We start from the raw sequence: 16,849 nt of genomic DNA on the forward strand, positions 1-16,849 counted from the left end.
TAAAACAAAAAGTGATAGTCTAGTGGTTAAGAAACTCGTTCGTCTCTCGCTCGAGGGGTCCGAGGTTCAAATGTCAGCGCACCTCTAATTTTTCAAAGTTATGTGCGTATTAGACATTAATTATCACTTGCTTAAACGGCGAAGAAAAACATCGTGAGGAAACCTGCATAGCTGAGAAATTTTTAAAAAAATCTATTCAAAGCTATGTGAAGACAACCAATACGCACTTGTCCAGCGCGGTGGACTATGGCCTAATCCTGCTCATTCTGAGAGGAGACCCGTGCCCAGCAGTGGGACAGTAATGGGTTGATGATGATGAAGTATACGGTCTATGCACCCCAGGTGGACTACTTCGTGCTGATCCTGGAGGGCCGCGTGGAGGTGACGGTGGGCCGCGAGAACCTCGTGTTCGAGGCGGGGCCCTTCACGTACTTCGGCGTGCAGGCGCTCACGCAGAACATCGGCGTCGGTGAGACACATACATACACACATACACACAGACAGACAGACGCACACAGGCGCTCACGCAGAACATCGGCGTCGGTGAGTGACATACATACACACATACAGACAGACAGACAGACGCACACAGGCGCTCACGCAGAACATCGGCGTCGGTGAGTGACACACATACACACATACAGACAGACAGACGCACACAGGCGCTCACGCAGAACATCGGCGTCGGTGAGTGACACACATACACACATACAGACAGACAGACGCACACAGGCGCTCACGCAGAACATCGGCGTCGGTGAGTAGCATACATACACACATACAGACAGACAGACAGACGCACACAGGCGCTCACGCAGAACATCGGCGTCGGTGAGTGACATACATACACACATACAGACAGACAGACAGACGCACACAGGCGCTCACGCAGAACATCGGCGTCGGTGAGTGACATACATACACACATACAGACAGACAGACGCACACAGGCGCTCACGCAGAACATCGGCGTCGGTGAGTAACACACATACAGACAGACAGACAGACAGACAGACGCACACAGGCGCTCACGCAGAACATCGGCGTCGGTGAGTAACACACATACACACATACAGACAGACAGACAGACGCACACAGGCGCTCACGCAGAACATCGGCGTCGGTGAGTAACACACATACACACATACAGACAGACAGACAGACGCACACAGGCGCTCACGCAGAACATCGGCGTCGGTGAGTGACATACATACACACATACAGACAGACAGACGCACACAGGCGCTCACGCAGAACATCGGCGTCGGTGAGTAACACACATACAGACAGACAGACAGACAGACAGACGCACACAGGCGCTCACGCAGAACATCGGCGTCGGTGAGTAACACACATACACACATACAGACAGACAGACAGACGCACACAGGCGCTCACGCAGAACATCGGCGTCGGTGAGTAACACACATACAGACAGACAGACAGACAGACAGACGCACACAGGCGCTCACGCAGAACATCGGCGTCGGTGAGTAACACACATACACACATACAGACAGACAGACAGACGCACACAGGCGCTCACGCAGAACATCGGCGTCGGTGAGTAACACACATACACACATACAGACAGACAGACGCACACAGGCGCTCACGCAGAACATCGGCGTCGGTGAGTAACACACATACACACATACAGACAGACAGACAGACAGACAGACGCACACAGGCGCTCACGCAGAACATCGGCGTCGGTGAGTGACACACATACACACATACAGACAGACAGACAGACGCACACAGGCGCTCACGCAGAACATCGGCGTCGGTGAGTAGCATACATACACACATACAGACAGACAGACAGACGCACACAGGCGCTCACGCAGAACATCGGCGTCGGTGAGACACACACACGGACACGGACATACACATACACGTACTGGCACACACACACGTACACAAACACACACAGGCGTACACAGGCACTCGCACAGGTACACACAGACACACACCCATCAAGTACTTCGACGTGCACGCGCTCACTCAGAACATCACGTAGAACACACACATACAAGCTCGTACATACAAGCTCACACATACAAGTACATCGAATGCCTGTGTATTCGACGCACTCTCACACACACACGCGCGCACGCACATTCACACGCGTACACACATTCACACGCGTACACACACACGTACACACACACACGCACACACACACACAAACACGCACACACGCGCGCGCGCACGCACACACACACACATACACACGCGCACGCACACACACACACACATACACACGCGCACGCACGCACACACACATACGCACACACACACACACGTACACAGACAGACAGGCGAACACGCAGAATATCGGCCTCAGTGAGCGTCATACACACACGTCATAGCTGATGAATAGCTAAGTCGTTCCTCCGTGAAGAAATACTTAGCGGTAATCCCACGGGGAGCAACCAAAGAAGAAACGAGGGAGGCGGTTTTTTATTCAGTACAGGTCGCTACCAGATCAACCATACGGGGTCCTAAACATCTTGACCCTACGTATTTGTATTTTCCCCCATCAAGCGCCGCTGTGACTACGACTCCGGCGGCACCATCGCCACACCTACTTCTGTTATAACTTATGTTAAGAGCTGCTCTGTTGGTGTGGTAAGGGAGATATACTTTTCCTTGGAAAAGCTTTGTTTTAGCTTAGTCCTCAGGGGTAGCTGCGCATCTGTGGCCGATGTCACGATGATAAATAAATAAATAAATGTCATGTAGGACATCTAATCTTATCTGGGGTTGATTACATATGTCCAAACGGCAGTATCATACCATTAGGTGGACTGCATGCTCGTCTGCATCTCCTCCGTCCCTCCTCCCAGTTTGGATTAGACATTCCTATCTGAGTTCGGTCACAGATGCGCCTTTACCGTTGAGGACTAAGCTGGAACGCCTCGGAAAATTATGTCTCCATTACCACATATCAAACCAGAACACAGCAGCGTTACACTGCTGTTATTAGGTAGAAATAGAATAGAAATAAATGATTATATTTACTTTTTTTCCCCCAGCTGAGTCGCCCACTCCGTCGGCGATGGGCTCTCTACAGAACATCAACATGGACGCGATGTTGCGGCACACGTTCGTGCCGGACTACTCCGTGCGCGCGGTCACCGAGCTCTACTACCTGACGGTGAAGCGGTGAGTTGCTCGCCGCTGGACGGGGTTGCTGGGAGTTGCCCATTGCTGGGCAAAGTTGGTTGGGGATGGCATTGGGTTGTAAGTGAAATAGGGGGTTGTGGAATGCCTGGGGAGGGAAAAAATTGGGTTGCCCACTGTTGGGTAAAGTTAGCTGGAGTGTGGGATTGGTGGATGTGAAATGGTGGTGAAAGGTGTGGATTTTTGAAGCTAGGGAGGCGTAGGATTGGGTTTGCCCACTGTTGGGCAAAATTTGTATGTGCGTGGGATTGGTTATTTTGCATCGACAGTGAAAGAATTGTGTATTTGCATCCCGTGAGGTGTAATTGTAAGTTGCCCAATTCTGGAAGCAGCTTCATGACATTCAGTCGGTAGTGGGAGTGTCAGTAGTAGGTTACTAATCATATGGGTTGCCCACTTCTGAACAAATCTACACACAAAATACACTATAAGCTTCTCACTTATGGACAACGCTGCAAATAAAAACACTTGGTACTATAAGCAGCGATGGGCTCGCTACAGAACATCAACATGGACGCGATGTTACGGCACACGTTCGTGCCGGACTACTCCGTGCGCGCGGTCACCGAGCTCTACTACCTGACCGTGAAGCGGTGAGTTGCCCGCCGCTGGGCGGGGTTGCTGGGAGTTGCCCACTGCTGGGCAATGTCGCTGGGAGTTGCCCAGTGCCGGGCAAAGTTGCTGGGAGTTGCCCACTGTTGGGCAAGGTTGATTAGGGGGTGGGATTGGGTTGTAAGTGAAACAGGGGGTGTGGGGTGCTGGGGAGAGAATAGAATTGGGTTGCCCACTGTTGGGCAAAGTTGATTGGGGTGTGGATTGGTGATTTTTAGACTGGTGGTGTAAGATGTGAGTGTTTGAAGCTAGAGAGGTGTAAGATTGGGTTTGCCCACTAGGTGGGTTAATTTGGATTTTAAGTGGGCTTAGTTATTTTGTATTTATAGTGAAAGAACTGTGTATTTGCAACCTGTGAGACGTAGTAATGAGTTTGCCCATTGCTGGGCAAAGTTGAAGGATGCTTGATTATATTGCAGTTATGAAAGACTTGCCTGTTTATCACTTGTGAGACCAAAATAATGGGTTGCCCACTGCTGGGATAATTATATTTTTGCGTGGGCTTGGTAGTATGACATAGTTAAGTTCTTCGTCACTGGTAATAAATTTCAATTTATTTCTATTTTCAGATCCCTATACCTAGCTGCCAAGAGAGCAACCCTTATGGAGAAGGGTGCGCTTTCAAAGGGCGCCACGAACGAACAATTTGACACGGAAGTTGATAAGGTAAGTTGTTTGTACCTTTCGTCCCTTAAAAGTTATATTAAAATTAATATATTTATTATTTAAATATAGTTAAGAAATTCCCTTATAATAATATCCTATCCTTGTTATCTGAAACTGTTTATCCAGACCTTATATTCTGTGTCAAGATTCTTTGTCAAAAAGAAAAAAAAATAATAATAAAAGATAAGTTCGCAAAAAATTACATGGAAACATAAAGAAAAGAAATACTTTTAACTCAATAAAAGCGCTGAAAGATTTCTTCCTGTCGCGACAGCAGAGGTAATGTAGCGACTTCCCGCTACTCGTCAAGAGATGGCGCTGCTGAATCACGCTATCGAAGTTTTCTAAACATCTTGCATATACAGGGTGAATTTTTCAAACGGGCCTTCAGGGCCAAATCCGAAACTATGTGGATTAGCGAAAAATGCTGAAAGGAGTTACGAGGCCGATTTTCATAAAAACTAAAACTGCATCACTACTTTTTTAAAATAACTTTTTCCTTAGCTGAGAATCGAACGAGTTCATTTTGAAAAAAAATACACTCTTTATATTATTCCACTATCTGATAGTGTCGCTTATAAGGATCAAATTTTGGGAAGTAATGTTATGTGACAAAATAAAGGAAATGGAATTTTTTTAAGAAAATACGTATTTTTTCATACATTTGCATACGTTTGGGATTTGGCCCTGAAGGCCCGTTTGAAAAATTCACCCTGTATACAAGCTCCGAACTGAGACTGTCGGAGCGCGGCCGCTCTCCGGGCACGATCACCTAGCCCGGCGGGAGATCTCCCTTTGCCAAACTTCCTAACTATTATTATAAATGAGAATGTGAATTTGTATGTTTGTTACACTTTCGCGTCTTAATTAAATTTTGTGCACACGTTGTCAGGGGTTCAGAAAAGGGCAAAGAGTACCTTTTATCCCGAAAAAGTACCGTCCACGAGAGATAGATAAGAATCTTTGACGTCACGCGGCCCTCCGCCGTCACACCGCACAGCTCCTCTAGCGAGAATACAATCCCCCCTAAACACCTCCCCCTCCCTCCCCATAGCAACTGTATGAACGCTCGGACATATACATGCCGTCCACGTCGCGCCGCTCCACACTAGCCGGCTCTGACGTCACGCGGCCCTCCGCCGTCACACCGCACAGCTCCTCTAGCGAGAATACAATCCCCCCTAAACACCTCCCCCTCCCTCCCCATAGCAACTGTATGAACGCTCGGACATATACATGCCGTCCACGTCGCGCCGCTCCACACTAGCCGGCTCTGACGTCACGCGGCTCTCCGCCGTCACACCGCACAGCTCCTCTAGCGAGAATACAATCCCCCCTAAACACCTCCCCCTCCCTCCCCATAGCAACTGTATGAACGCTCGGACATATACATGCCGTCCACGTCGCGCCGCTCCACACTAGCCGGCTCTGACGTCACGCGGCCCTCCGCCGTCACACCGCACAGCTCCTCTAGCGAGAATACAATCCCCCCTAAACACCTCCCCCTCCCTCCCCATAGCAACTGTATGAACGCTCGGACATATACATGCCGTCCACGTCGCGCCGCTCCACACTAGCCGGCTCTGACGTCACGCGGCCCTCCGCCGTCACACCGCACAGCTCCTCTAGCGAGAATACAATCCCCCCTAAACACCTCCCCCTCCCTCCCCATAGCAACTGTATGAACGCTCGGACATATACATGCCGTCCACGTCGCGCCGCTCCACACTAGCCGGCTCTGACGTCACGCGGCCCTCCGCCGTCACACCGCACAGCTCCTCTAGCGAGAATACAATCCCCCCTAAACACCTCCCCCTCCCTCCCCATAGCAACTGTATGAACGCTCGGACATATACATGCCGTCCACGTCGCGCCGCTCCACACTAGCCGGCTCTGACGTCACGCGGCCCTCCGCCGTCACACCGCACAGCTCCTCTAGCGAGAATACAATCCCCCCTAAACACCTCCCCCTCCCTCCCCATAGCAACTGTATGAACGCTCGGACATATACATGCCGTCCACGTCGCGCCGCTCCACACTAGCCGGCTCTGACGTCACGCGGCCCTCCGCCGTCACACCGCACAGCTCCTCTAGCGAGAATACAATCCCCCCTAAACACCTCCCCCTCCCTCCCCATAGCAACTGTATGAACGCTCGGACATATACATGCCGTCCACGTCGCGCCGCTCCACACTAGCCGGCTCTGACGTCACGCGGCCCTCCGCCGTCACACCGCACAGCTCCTCTAGCGAGAATACAATCCCCCCTAAACACCTCCCCCTCCCTCCCCATAGCAACTGTATGAACGCTCGGACATATACATGCCGTCCACGTCGCGCCGCTCCACACTAGCCGGCTCTGACGTCACGCGGCCCTCCGCCGTCACACCGCACAGCTCCTCTAGCGAGAATACAATCCCCCCTAAACACCTCCCCCTCCCTCCCCATAGCAACTGTATGAACGCTCGGACATATACATGCCGTCCACGTCGCGCCGCTCCACACTAGCCGGCTCTGACGTCACGCGGCCCTCCGCCGTCACACCGCACAGCTCCTCTAGCGAGAATACAATCCCCCCTAAACACCTCCCCCTCCCTCCCCATAGCAACTGTATGAACGCTCGGACATATACATGCCGTCCACGTCGCGCCGCTCCACACTAGCCGGCTCTGACGTCACGCGGCCCTCCGCCGTCACACCGCACAGCTCCTCTAGCGAGAATACAATCCCCCCTAAACACCTCCCCCTCCCTCCCCATAGCAACTGTATGAACGCTCGGACATATACATGCCGTCCACGTCGCGCCGCTCCACACTAGCCGGCTCTGACGTCACGCGGCCCTCCGCCGTCACACCGCACAGCTCCTCTAGCGAGAATACAATCCCCCCTAAACACCTCCCCCTCCCTCCCCATAGCAACTGTATGAACGCTCGGACATATACATGCCGTCCACGTCGCGCCGCTCCACACTAGCCGGCTCTGACGTCACGCGGCCCTCCGCCGTCACACCGCACAGCTCCTCTAGCGAGAATACAATCCCCCCTAAACACCTCCCCCTCCCTCCCCATAGCAACTGTATGAACGCTCGGACATATACATGCCGTCCACGTCGCGCCGCTCCACACTAGCCGGCTCTGACGTCACGCGGCCCTCCGCCGTCACACCGCACAGCCCCTCTAGCGAGAATAAGGTTGTGCGTATTGTAGTATAAGAAAGTATAGTTGAGTATAACAAGTTATAGTTTAACTAGAGAATTAAACTAAACCGGTACTTTAATAAATAAAAAGCCCGACTGCTTATACCCCTTAAAAATACCTACATTCCCTACAAAAACACCCTGTTTATAACATCTGTATCATCCCATCTTCACCCCCCACACACTACTCACCCCCAAACAATCCTAAATCTCAGTTACTCCCCATCCCTTGAAAATAAAAATAAAAAACTTAACCGGTATACAATATATATGTTACTGTCAATTTAGAGGAATCCAACGACACCTCATATGTTAATCCGTCAAGCCGTTTGTGCTGCAGCGTGACAAAGAATGACACATACATACATACGCTCGAATAACATTACACTCCGCAGTCGGGTTAACAGTAGCTAGAAAGTAGAGTAATGTATAAAATTAATAAGATAAAAATAATTATTAACAAGTAAACTAGAGTATTATTATGGCATTGTAAGGTTTACATCTGCGAATAAAAGTAGAAAAAATGTTAAAACAACAGTAAAGTTAGTAGGTGGTATATGGAACAATAATATTCATTTTAAGAAAATATTTGGTTAAAAGTATAACTAAGTACTTGTTACTATAATATAAGTAAAGTGGCAGAAAAATCGTGAGGACAGTAAAGTAAAATGTGCCTAAAATAGTATATAAATAAACAGTTTCAATTATGTATAATTTATTTCTTAATATGATAAACTTGTAATTTGCCAGTTATAATAGTATAAGAAGGTTTTCATATGCGAATAAAAGTAGAAAAAATGTAAAAACTACAGTAAATTAGTAATTAGTAGTATAGAAAAATTAACAAAAATTTAATTAAAAGTTTTAGTATAATATGCGTATCAAAGTAGCAGAAAAATCGAAAGAGCACTATAATATTTATTAAAAGGTTATCATATGCGTAAAATAGTATTTAAACAAGCAGAATAAAGTATTTGTTAGAAAGTAGTATTTATCATTATCCTTATAGTAATTTTTTTCATATAATATAGGAGTAGCAGACGAGCATGCAGTCCACCTGATGGTAAATGACTACTGCCGTCCGTGGACATCTGTAATCAACCACAAATAAGATTAGATTCCTAGCTGAGGTCGGCCACAGATGCGCCGCTACCCAAGGACTAAGCTGGAACGCCGCAGATAAGTATGTCTCGCTTACCAACTTCAAACCAGAACACAGCAGCGCTTAACACTGTTATAACATAACAGAAATAGGTGTGACGGTGGTGCTATCGGAGTCGAACAAAGTTTCTACCACCTTCAAGCCACTTACCATCAAGTGGACTGCATGCTCTTCTGCAACTCCTATATTACAAAGTATCCTTGAAAAATATGATAATAAGTTCTAATATAAGTAATAGTATAAAAGTACTCAAAAAGTACTTTAAAAAAGTAAAGTAAAAAAATACTTTTTCAGTCATCACCTAAACCAAACATGATAGAGTTGATGCAAGTACGTAACAGCGATTCGCCTGCGAGCGTAGAGTCGAAACGTATGGTCAATATCGAGACGCTGACCGGCACTAACGTGGATTTGTATCTGTCCAACTTGCCTAAGGATACGCCGTCGGATCGAGGTTATTTAATTGATTAATTGGTTAATTGGGGAATTTAATTGGTTAATTGGGGAATTAAATTAGTTAATTGGGGGTTTTTAATTGGTTAAATGGGGAATTTAATTAGTTAAATGGGGGACTTAATTGGTTAATTGGGGAATTTTATTGGTTAATTGGGGGGAATTTTATTGGTTAATTGGGGGGAATTTTATTGGTTAATTGGGGAAATTAACTAATTATAGTCCACGCCAAACTGTAAGTCCGCTCTGAAGTTGTTGCGCGCAGGTTTAGTTAGCATATACTCCGTAACGTAAGGGCACACTAATGCAAGAGGGGGTCCGGGGTGGCGGGGGGGCGCACTATCTTCGTCCCGCTAATATCTGCAATTTGCTATTGTGACCCGACTCGTTTCTACGGGGCGTTCATACGGGGCGGACTAGCAATTTGGCGCGTACTATAACTGATTAAAGATTACAAGTCTCACTTGTAAATGGAAAATATAATAATAATGAATGAATTAATTGGAAACATTTAGGATTATTAATCGATTAATTGGGAAATTTAATACATTTAATTAATAAATTGGTAAAATCATATAATTTATTGAATAACTGGGGAATTTGATTACAATTGATTGATAAATAGGGACGATAATTATATTTTAATTATAATTATAAACTTCATCAACCCACTGTCCCACTGGGCGTGATCATAAAATGACCAGACTTTTAGTCCACCAAATACAGATTGGTGGACTGTTGGACACAACTTGCCGAACCAACAAATTTAACCGTTCAGTGGCGGAATAAGATCGTTGAAGGCCTCGGCGGAACGTTGAATGGACCACCCCTTCAGCCCCCCTCTTAGTCCGCTAGAGCTTCCGTCCCAGCGAACTTTATCGCATACATCAAACGCTCAGTCGATCGATCGATGATCGATCACACGCTTTACACATGCCCGCAGAGAAAACTGTCCGCATATCGGAAGATGTGACCGCAGTGCGAAGACAGAGCTGGACCCGACACGACACGCCGTCGAGGCAGCAGTTGAATGTGGACGGTAACTGGTGCCGTAATAGTTAGATAAGATAATAGTTAGTTAGATTCGAAGGTGGTAGAACCCTTTGCGGTTCGACTCCGGCAGCACCACCGCCACGCCTATTTCTACCTAATAACAGCAGTGTTAGGCGCTGCTGTGTTCTGGTTTGAGGTGTGGTAAAAGAGACATACTTTTCCGAGGCGTTCCAGCTTAGTCCTCAGGGGCAGCGGCGCATCTGTGGCCGACCTGTAGGAATATCTAATTCTATCTGGGGTTGATTACAGATGTCCATGGGCAGCAGTAGCCACTTACCATCAGGTGGACTGCATGCTCGTCTGCTACTCCTATATTATAAAAAAATATATATAAGAAGTAAATTATATATTGGTTAGGGTAGGTTAGATTAGATTAGATTAGTACTACTATTTTCCCTCGCTGTGTCTCTTTCGATAGTCGGCAGTGTGAGAGAGATAGTGATAGTGAGAAGCAGTGAGGTTTTGGTTGTTTGGTTGACTGATGCTCGCTAGCTGGACCCGACACGATACACCGTCGAGGTAACAGTTGAATTTGGATGGTAACTGATGCCGCACTCATTGCGTCTCTGTCTGTGGTTAGGGGTGTGAGAGAGATAGTGACAGTGCTAGGTGATGATGGGTTAGGTGAGGTTAGATTGACGCTCGCGAGTTGAACCCGACGCGACACGCCGTTGAGGGAACAGTTGAATGTGCACAGTAACTGGTGCCGTAATAGTTACGTCTCTGTCTGTGGTTAGGGGTATGAGAGAGAAAGTGACAGTGCTAGGTGATGAAGGTTAGGTTAGACTGACTGTCTGTGGTTAGAGTGTTAGAGAAAGGATAATAATGCAAAGTGATGACGGTTAGGTTAGATTAGGTTGGATTGACGGGTCAGTTTCTGCCTCCGAAAGCGTGAAACAGATATTTAGGTGTGTGAAACATGGTACAAGAAGCGATGATGTTTAGGTTAGGTGAGGTTGGACTGAAACTTTCCTACTAAAAGGCAAGGCGTAAAAGAGATAGATTATGCGATATTCTATTTACAACGAAACTAATCATTCCTTTTAAAACGTTACGACGCATGCGCGGAGGCACTATAGCACAGAAAAAATAACAAGATAAACAAAAAAATATATATTACCATATTTTCTTTTGAAAAAATTATATTTATGAAAAAATAAAGAGTAAACATTTTTTTTAAACAATATGTTCGGTTATCAATTTTATGATTTGAATAGCTCTTGCATATTATATTAGTCTAAAAAGATACTTAGCCTAAACATTACTAAAAACACGAAAAGTACAAAAGGTATTAATAATTTTATTTTATTTTATTTTTATTTGGGAAACATACAATATTTAATACATACAGTAACTTTCACACAGACAACAAAAATCAGCAAAGTTTCCACTAATAAATAATACATATAGATTTAAAAATGTAATTGTTTACGCTGTTAGGAGTAGGTATATTGAAATAATAAAATATATATACAAGTACATGAATTATAGAATTTGAAGATGACAAAGAAGATACGACGCAAGATTGGACCACGGATCAGCTGATACTGATGCAACTCTCCAGAATATTACGGTTACTGGAGAAAAAGGATCAGACTTGACCGTGAGAATATTCCTTTCTTTCCTCCTATACCAAATTCCACGATTATCCTAACTTCCTTATAATCTATAAAAAGTGTAAGAAGTCATGAAATTTTTTACATACGTTGTCAAGGGTTCAGAAAAGGACATAGGGAATCTTTTATCCCGAAAAAAATACTGTTCCCGAGCGATACATAAGAATAATTATTGCCAAAGATCTCTGAACGCGAGTGACGCCGCGGGTAGAAGCTAGTAACTTATAAAAAAGCGTGTGTGTATTTATCTATAAACGCTTTCTAAACTCACAGCCCCACACTAGGATTCCCTGTGTCGTGGGTGCCATGGACACACACATAGACAAATACACAAACACCCAGACCCAGAAACAGAAATCTAAATTCATCATTTAGATATCTGTCTGGCCGGGGATCGAACCCGAGATCCTTTGCGCGTCAGACCGGTATGGTGGCCGCTTCGTCACGCGGGTCGTCAATCTATGCACGCAAGAAGTACTTCTTTGGTATATTTAATAAAAAAAGTTTATAGATACGGCGGCACCACCGCCACACCTATTTCTGTTATAACAGCAGTGTTAAGCTGCTGTGTACTGGTTTTAAGGGTGCGGTAAGGGAGACATACTTTTCCGAGGCGTTCCAGCTTAGTCCTCAGGTAGCGGTGCATCTGTGGCCGACCTCAGGTAGGAATATCTAATCCTATCTGGGGTTGTGCAGATGTCCATGGGCAGCAGTAGCCACTTACCATCAGGTGGACTGCATACTCGTCTGCTACTCCTATATTATAAAAAAAGTGTAATGCGCTGTTGTGTTCTGGTTTGAAGTGTGGTAGGGACGACATACTTATCCGAGGCGTTCCAGCTTAGTCCTCAGGGGTAGTAATACATTTGTGTTCGACCACAGATAGGACCCTTATCTTATCTGGGGTTGATTACAGATGTCCATCCGACAGTGGCCACTCACTATCAGTACACTACATGTACATTTGGTATTTCTATATTATTGGAAGTGTGTTACGCTGTATTCAGCCACTAGCTGTCACCACACCGACCACTACTTTTATTTACAACTAGCTGACCCGACAAACGTCGTGTTGCCATATAAATAAAAAAATGTTAAGGGTGAACAACCCTTATCACTTAGGGGGATGAAAAATAGATTTTGGCCGATTCTCATAGATACCGGATAAGCACAAAAAATTTCATCAAAATCGGTCAAGCCGTTTTGGAGGAGTATGGCAACGAAAACTGTGACACGAGAATTTTATATATTGTACCCAATGTACCCAAAAAGACGCACGGAAGTTACAGCACCAAGTTAGTATTTTTATATTTTATTTTACAGTTATTGCAGTCAGTGGACGAAGATATAAGCATCAGTGGGGAGCATAAGACACCGTCGAGACAGGTAAATTACATTTAGAAATATCTTTTTTGTATACAAGATATTTATTTATTTATGCATACGTAAATGATTGTTACATAAATACTTATATATAAAATTTCGTACAAAGTTACAAAATATGCGTAAAATCATAGTCTTATAGGATTTTAAAAATAAATTTTAAATAATGCAGATATTATTTACTTTTAAGACTTAGATTTGATAGAAAAGATAATTTAAAAATCGAAGCCAAGTTCATGATTTTAAACTTTTTTATGCTTTACCCAGATCTTATCATGACTGAGAGAGGCCTATAAAAATACTGGGCGCTTATAGAACATGCCCTCTGAGGAACTTAAGCATTTTTAACTAGAGGTTGCGAACTACCAACCGTTCAACATTACTTATAGATCAATTATGATCTACTTTCAGTAGAAATTTCTATTTTAATAATTTCAGGACTTCGATGAGATAGATGCGAACGAATTTAATGATTTGTGCAATATAAGCAGCTTAGACTGCAGCGAGGATGACATGGTAATCGTTTGAGTGGTATGGAAAGCACTTGCGAACTTGGCTGTTGCACTGTCGTGCGCCCCCTTGCTTTCAACCATTATCATTAGTAATGTTATGAGTAATTAATTCAACAGGTAGGTAGTTTGAGTTCCTTTTTATTATGGTTAATTTGTAGTATTTAAATTTGAATTTGAATATTGGACTGCCACACGTTTTCAGTGTTATAACAGCAGTGTAGCGCTGCTGTGTTCTGGTTTGAAGGGTGGTAAGGGAGACACTTATACGAGGCGTTCCAGCTTAGTCTTTAAGAGTAGCAATGAATATGACTGACCATAAGTATGGCTTTCATTCCTATTTGGAGTTGATTACTGATTAGCAGTAATCACTTATCAAATGAACTTTAAATTTATTCGCTACTTTTCTTAACATGTCATAATTATTAAATCTTAAGACTGAAGATTGTACCGGTCAACACACTGCAACTTATTAGGTTCCTGGTTCAATTCTCGGCCGGTTTTCTAATAAATTGATATATACAAGTTCACCACGCTGGCCAAGTGCAGATTGATAAACTTCAAACATCTCAGAGTTAGTAAGAGAAGTCCGGCAAGTTTGCTCACGATATTTTCCCTCACCGTTAAAGCAATTAATTTTCCCATATTGGATTGTATACTATAGTTGTATGTATAGTTGTATACATATTGTATTGTATACAACAGTTTCATATTCAAAATAACATACATTTTAGGCCAATAACATTATAGTTTTTGATTTTCTTATGAATCCAACACTAATTTAAATTAGCAGGATGCTATTATTAAAATATGTACATAAAAATTTAGCTATTAACAATAATTGAACTCTGTTTACTTATATTAGTCTGTATTTTTGAAACAAACAGAAAAATACCACAGGTCTGCTGGAAGAAATTTTTTACAGAAATAAGCAGTGCCTTTTACATACGATTTCTTTATATGTTTTTTTCCTCTTGTATCTATATTGTGTGTGTGCATAAATAATAAATAAATAAAAAAAAAAAATACCAGAATAATTTCAAACAAAAAGAAAGTTTTTTGCATGAATAACTAGCTCCAACTAATAACTTAATTAATATTGTACATTATTCCTTATTGTTTTTGGATTTGGTATTTTTTGTCCCTCTGTTGGGCACAGATCTCTGCTAACGACTGGTGGAGGCATGTAACCTTAGGATGAGTTTTTACGTTTTTTACAAAAATGTCTGTTTTGGTATTTGTTGATGTGTATGCATACATACATACATTTCCAATCAGCGCCCCTAGCGGATTGTATCCGAACTGATTGGAAATATATGGGAAATACGTGAACAAAAACAGTAATTTTTGTCAAAACGTAACAACTCATACTAAGCGTATTGGATCATACTCCACCATGCTGTTCCAAGTATTGGAGGGGGTAAGGGTTAGTGGTGAACCCCTTTGATTCGTTGAAAAAGTACCAAAATCACCCGATTAGGTCATACATATTACATACTCATGCTTGCTTTCTCGTACTCGTACATATATCTGATTGTTCGTACTCGGTATCTACACGTTACATAAGAATATTCGCAAAGTTTGTGTAACTTAAATATTTCATCTATTTTCTGCTGTTTAAGTTTACACTTGAGGCCGCTAGAACCAGAGTGGCGTAACTGCATTTTATTGATTTTTGACCTATCTGTATTTTCGTAATTTATAAATGTTGTATAGTCCGCGTAAAATTGCTATTCCGCTCTGAATATAGAAATGAATCGCGTCGCCATAGTAAATTGTATGACTACACCTCCTCGCAACAACTTCAGAGCGGACTATACACTTACTTTTCTCCATATTGTAAATCGTTTTTGTAGACTACTCTGGTTCTAACAGCCTCATTTATCAAAAAATACATAAACATGTAATATTACTCGCTTAATATTAAGTTGTATATATATACAACCCAATATGTGTATCCAGGTGTCTCCTAATCCGGTGCCGGCATCAGCGTCGCCGCTAACGCGATCGTCATTCGCTTCCCGCGCATCACCTGAACCGCGCGATAACTACACCACACGAGACGAACAGGAGAAACTGCTTAAGTAGATGTATACAATACAATACAATATGCTGTCAATGTGTAGGCGTATACAGACTACGCTTTCGTAGAATTTCATGGTATGGTGTTACATTGTGGTAAGGAAATTGTATTACAACGGAATGTATAATAAAAGGTACTTAAATGGATGTATACATAAATATACAATTCAATATGATGGTATAAATCAATTTAGTAACATTGCTTATAAAGTGACTGAAAAGTATTGAAATATCATCGTCAAGTCAATATTGTTCCACTGCTGGGAGCGGGACCCCTCTCAGAGTGAATAGTGTAGGTCATAGAAGACTGTGTTCGGCAAAGTGCTAAATGGTAGAGTTCACACGACCTGTGGGGTTACTAGCATTTCTTAAAACAATATTATTTTAATCATACTTTTACTTTTCTTGCAGGAAATTTAACTTTTTAAGCAAAATATGACAATTTCAGTTGGTTTCATACAATGGATAAGCGAAAAATTAATAAGGGTTTAAGTTTGTTCAACTGTGTATGACGGAATATTTTACTGTTTTAAGGAGGAAATAAAACTTTCCTGAACTATGATGGTTTTTAAAATACGGTGGTAGGCTCCCTGAGTATATTACAAAAATATACAGAACAATACGATGATTTATACCATCATATTTAATTGTATATAAAACAATGTATTAAGAAAGTGGCAGGATTTTTGGTAAACAACGAAATTAATGATATACTCTATAAATAATTTGTTTTAAAATACGTAAAATGCAATACAATAATAAAAGTTATTTGTACATTTCGTTGAGAAATAGCATGAATACCAAATATTAAGTTTGGTTAAAATATGTATACATCATATACACTGCAATATGAAACTATTAAAGTCAATAAATTTTGTTAAAAATGGTATTCTATTGGCTTGATTCTCTATCTTACGTTACTTGACGTA

The 16,849-nt window shown here is 43.3% G+C and overlaps 1 protein-coding gene across 1 annotated transcript in view; it reads left to right on the plus strand.

The window, feature by feature from the left end:
- The window catches only part of LOC140752778 (unextended protein), a 118,935-nt gene extending 102,308 nt beyond the window's left edge, over positions 1 to 16,627 (plus strand). Inside the window, exons 17-21 of the mRNA XM_073087128.1 lie at positions 343 to 469; positions 3,042 to 3,171; positions 4,371 to 4,467; positions 13,270 to 13,332; positions 15,801 to 16,627. Of these exons, the coding sequence (XP_072943229.1) occupies positions 343 to 469; positions 3,042 to 3,171; positions 4,371 to 4,467; positions 13,270 to 13,332; positions 15,801 to 15,926 (543 nt within the window). The 3' untranslated portion in view covers positions 15,927 to 16,627. The remainder of the gene's footprint in view (positions 1 to 342; positions 470 to 3,041; positions 3,172 to 4,370; positions 4,468 to 13,269; positions 13,333 to 15,800) is intronic.
- Positions 16,628 to 16,849: the final 222 nt, after the last annotated feature.

Source organism: Epargyreus clarus, unplaced genomic scaffold (genome assembly GCF_041222505.1).
Source record: "Epargyreus clarus isolate Ecla_fem2 unplaced genomic scaffold, WU_Ecla_fem_2.2 ptg000025l, whole genome shotgun sequence".
NCBI lineage: Eukaryota > Metazoa > Arthropoda > Insecta > Lepidoptera > Hesperiidae > Epargyreus > Epargyreus clarus.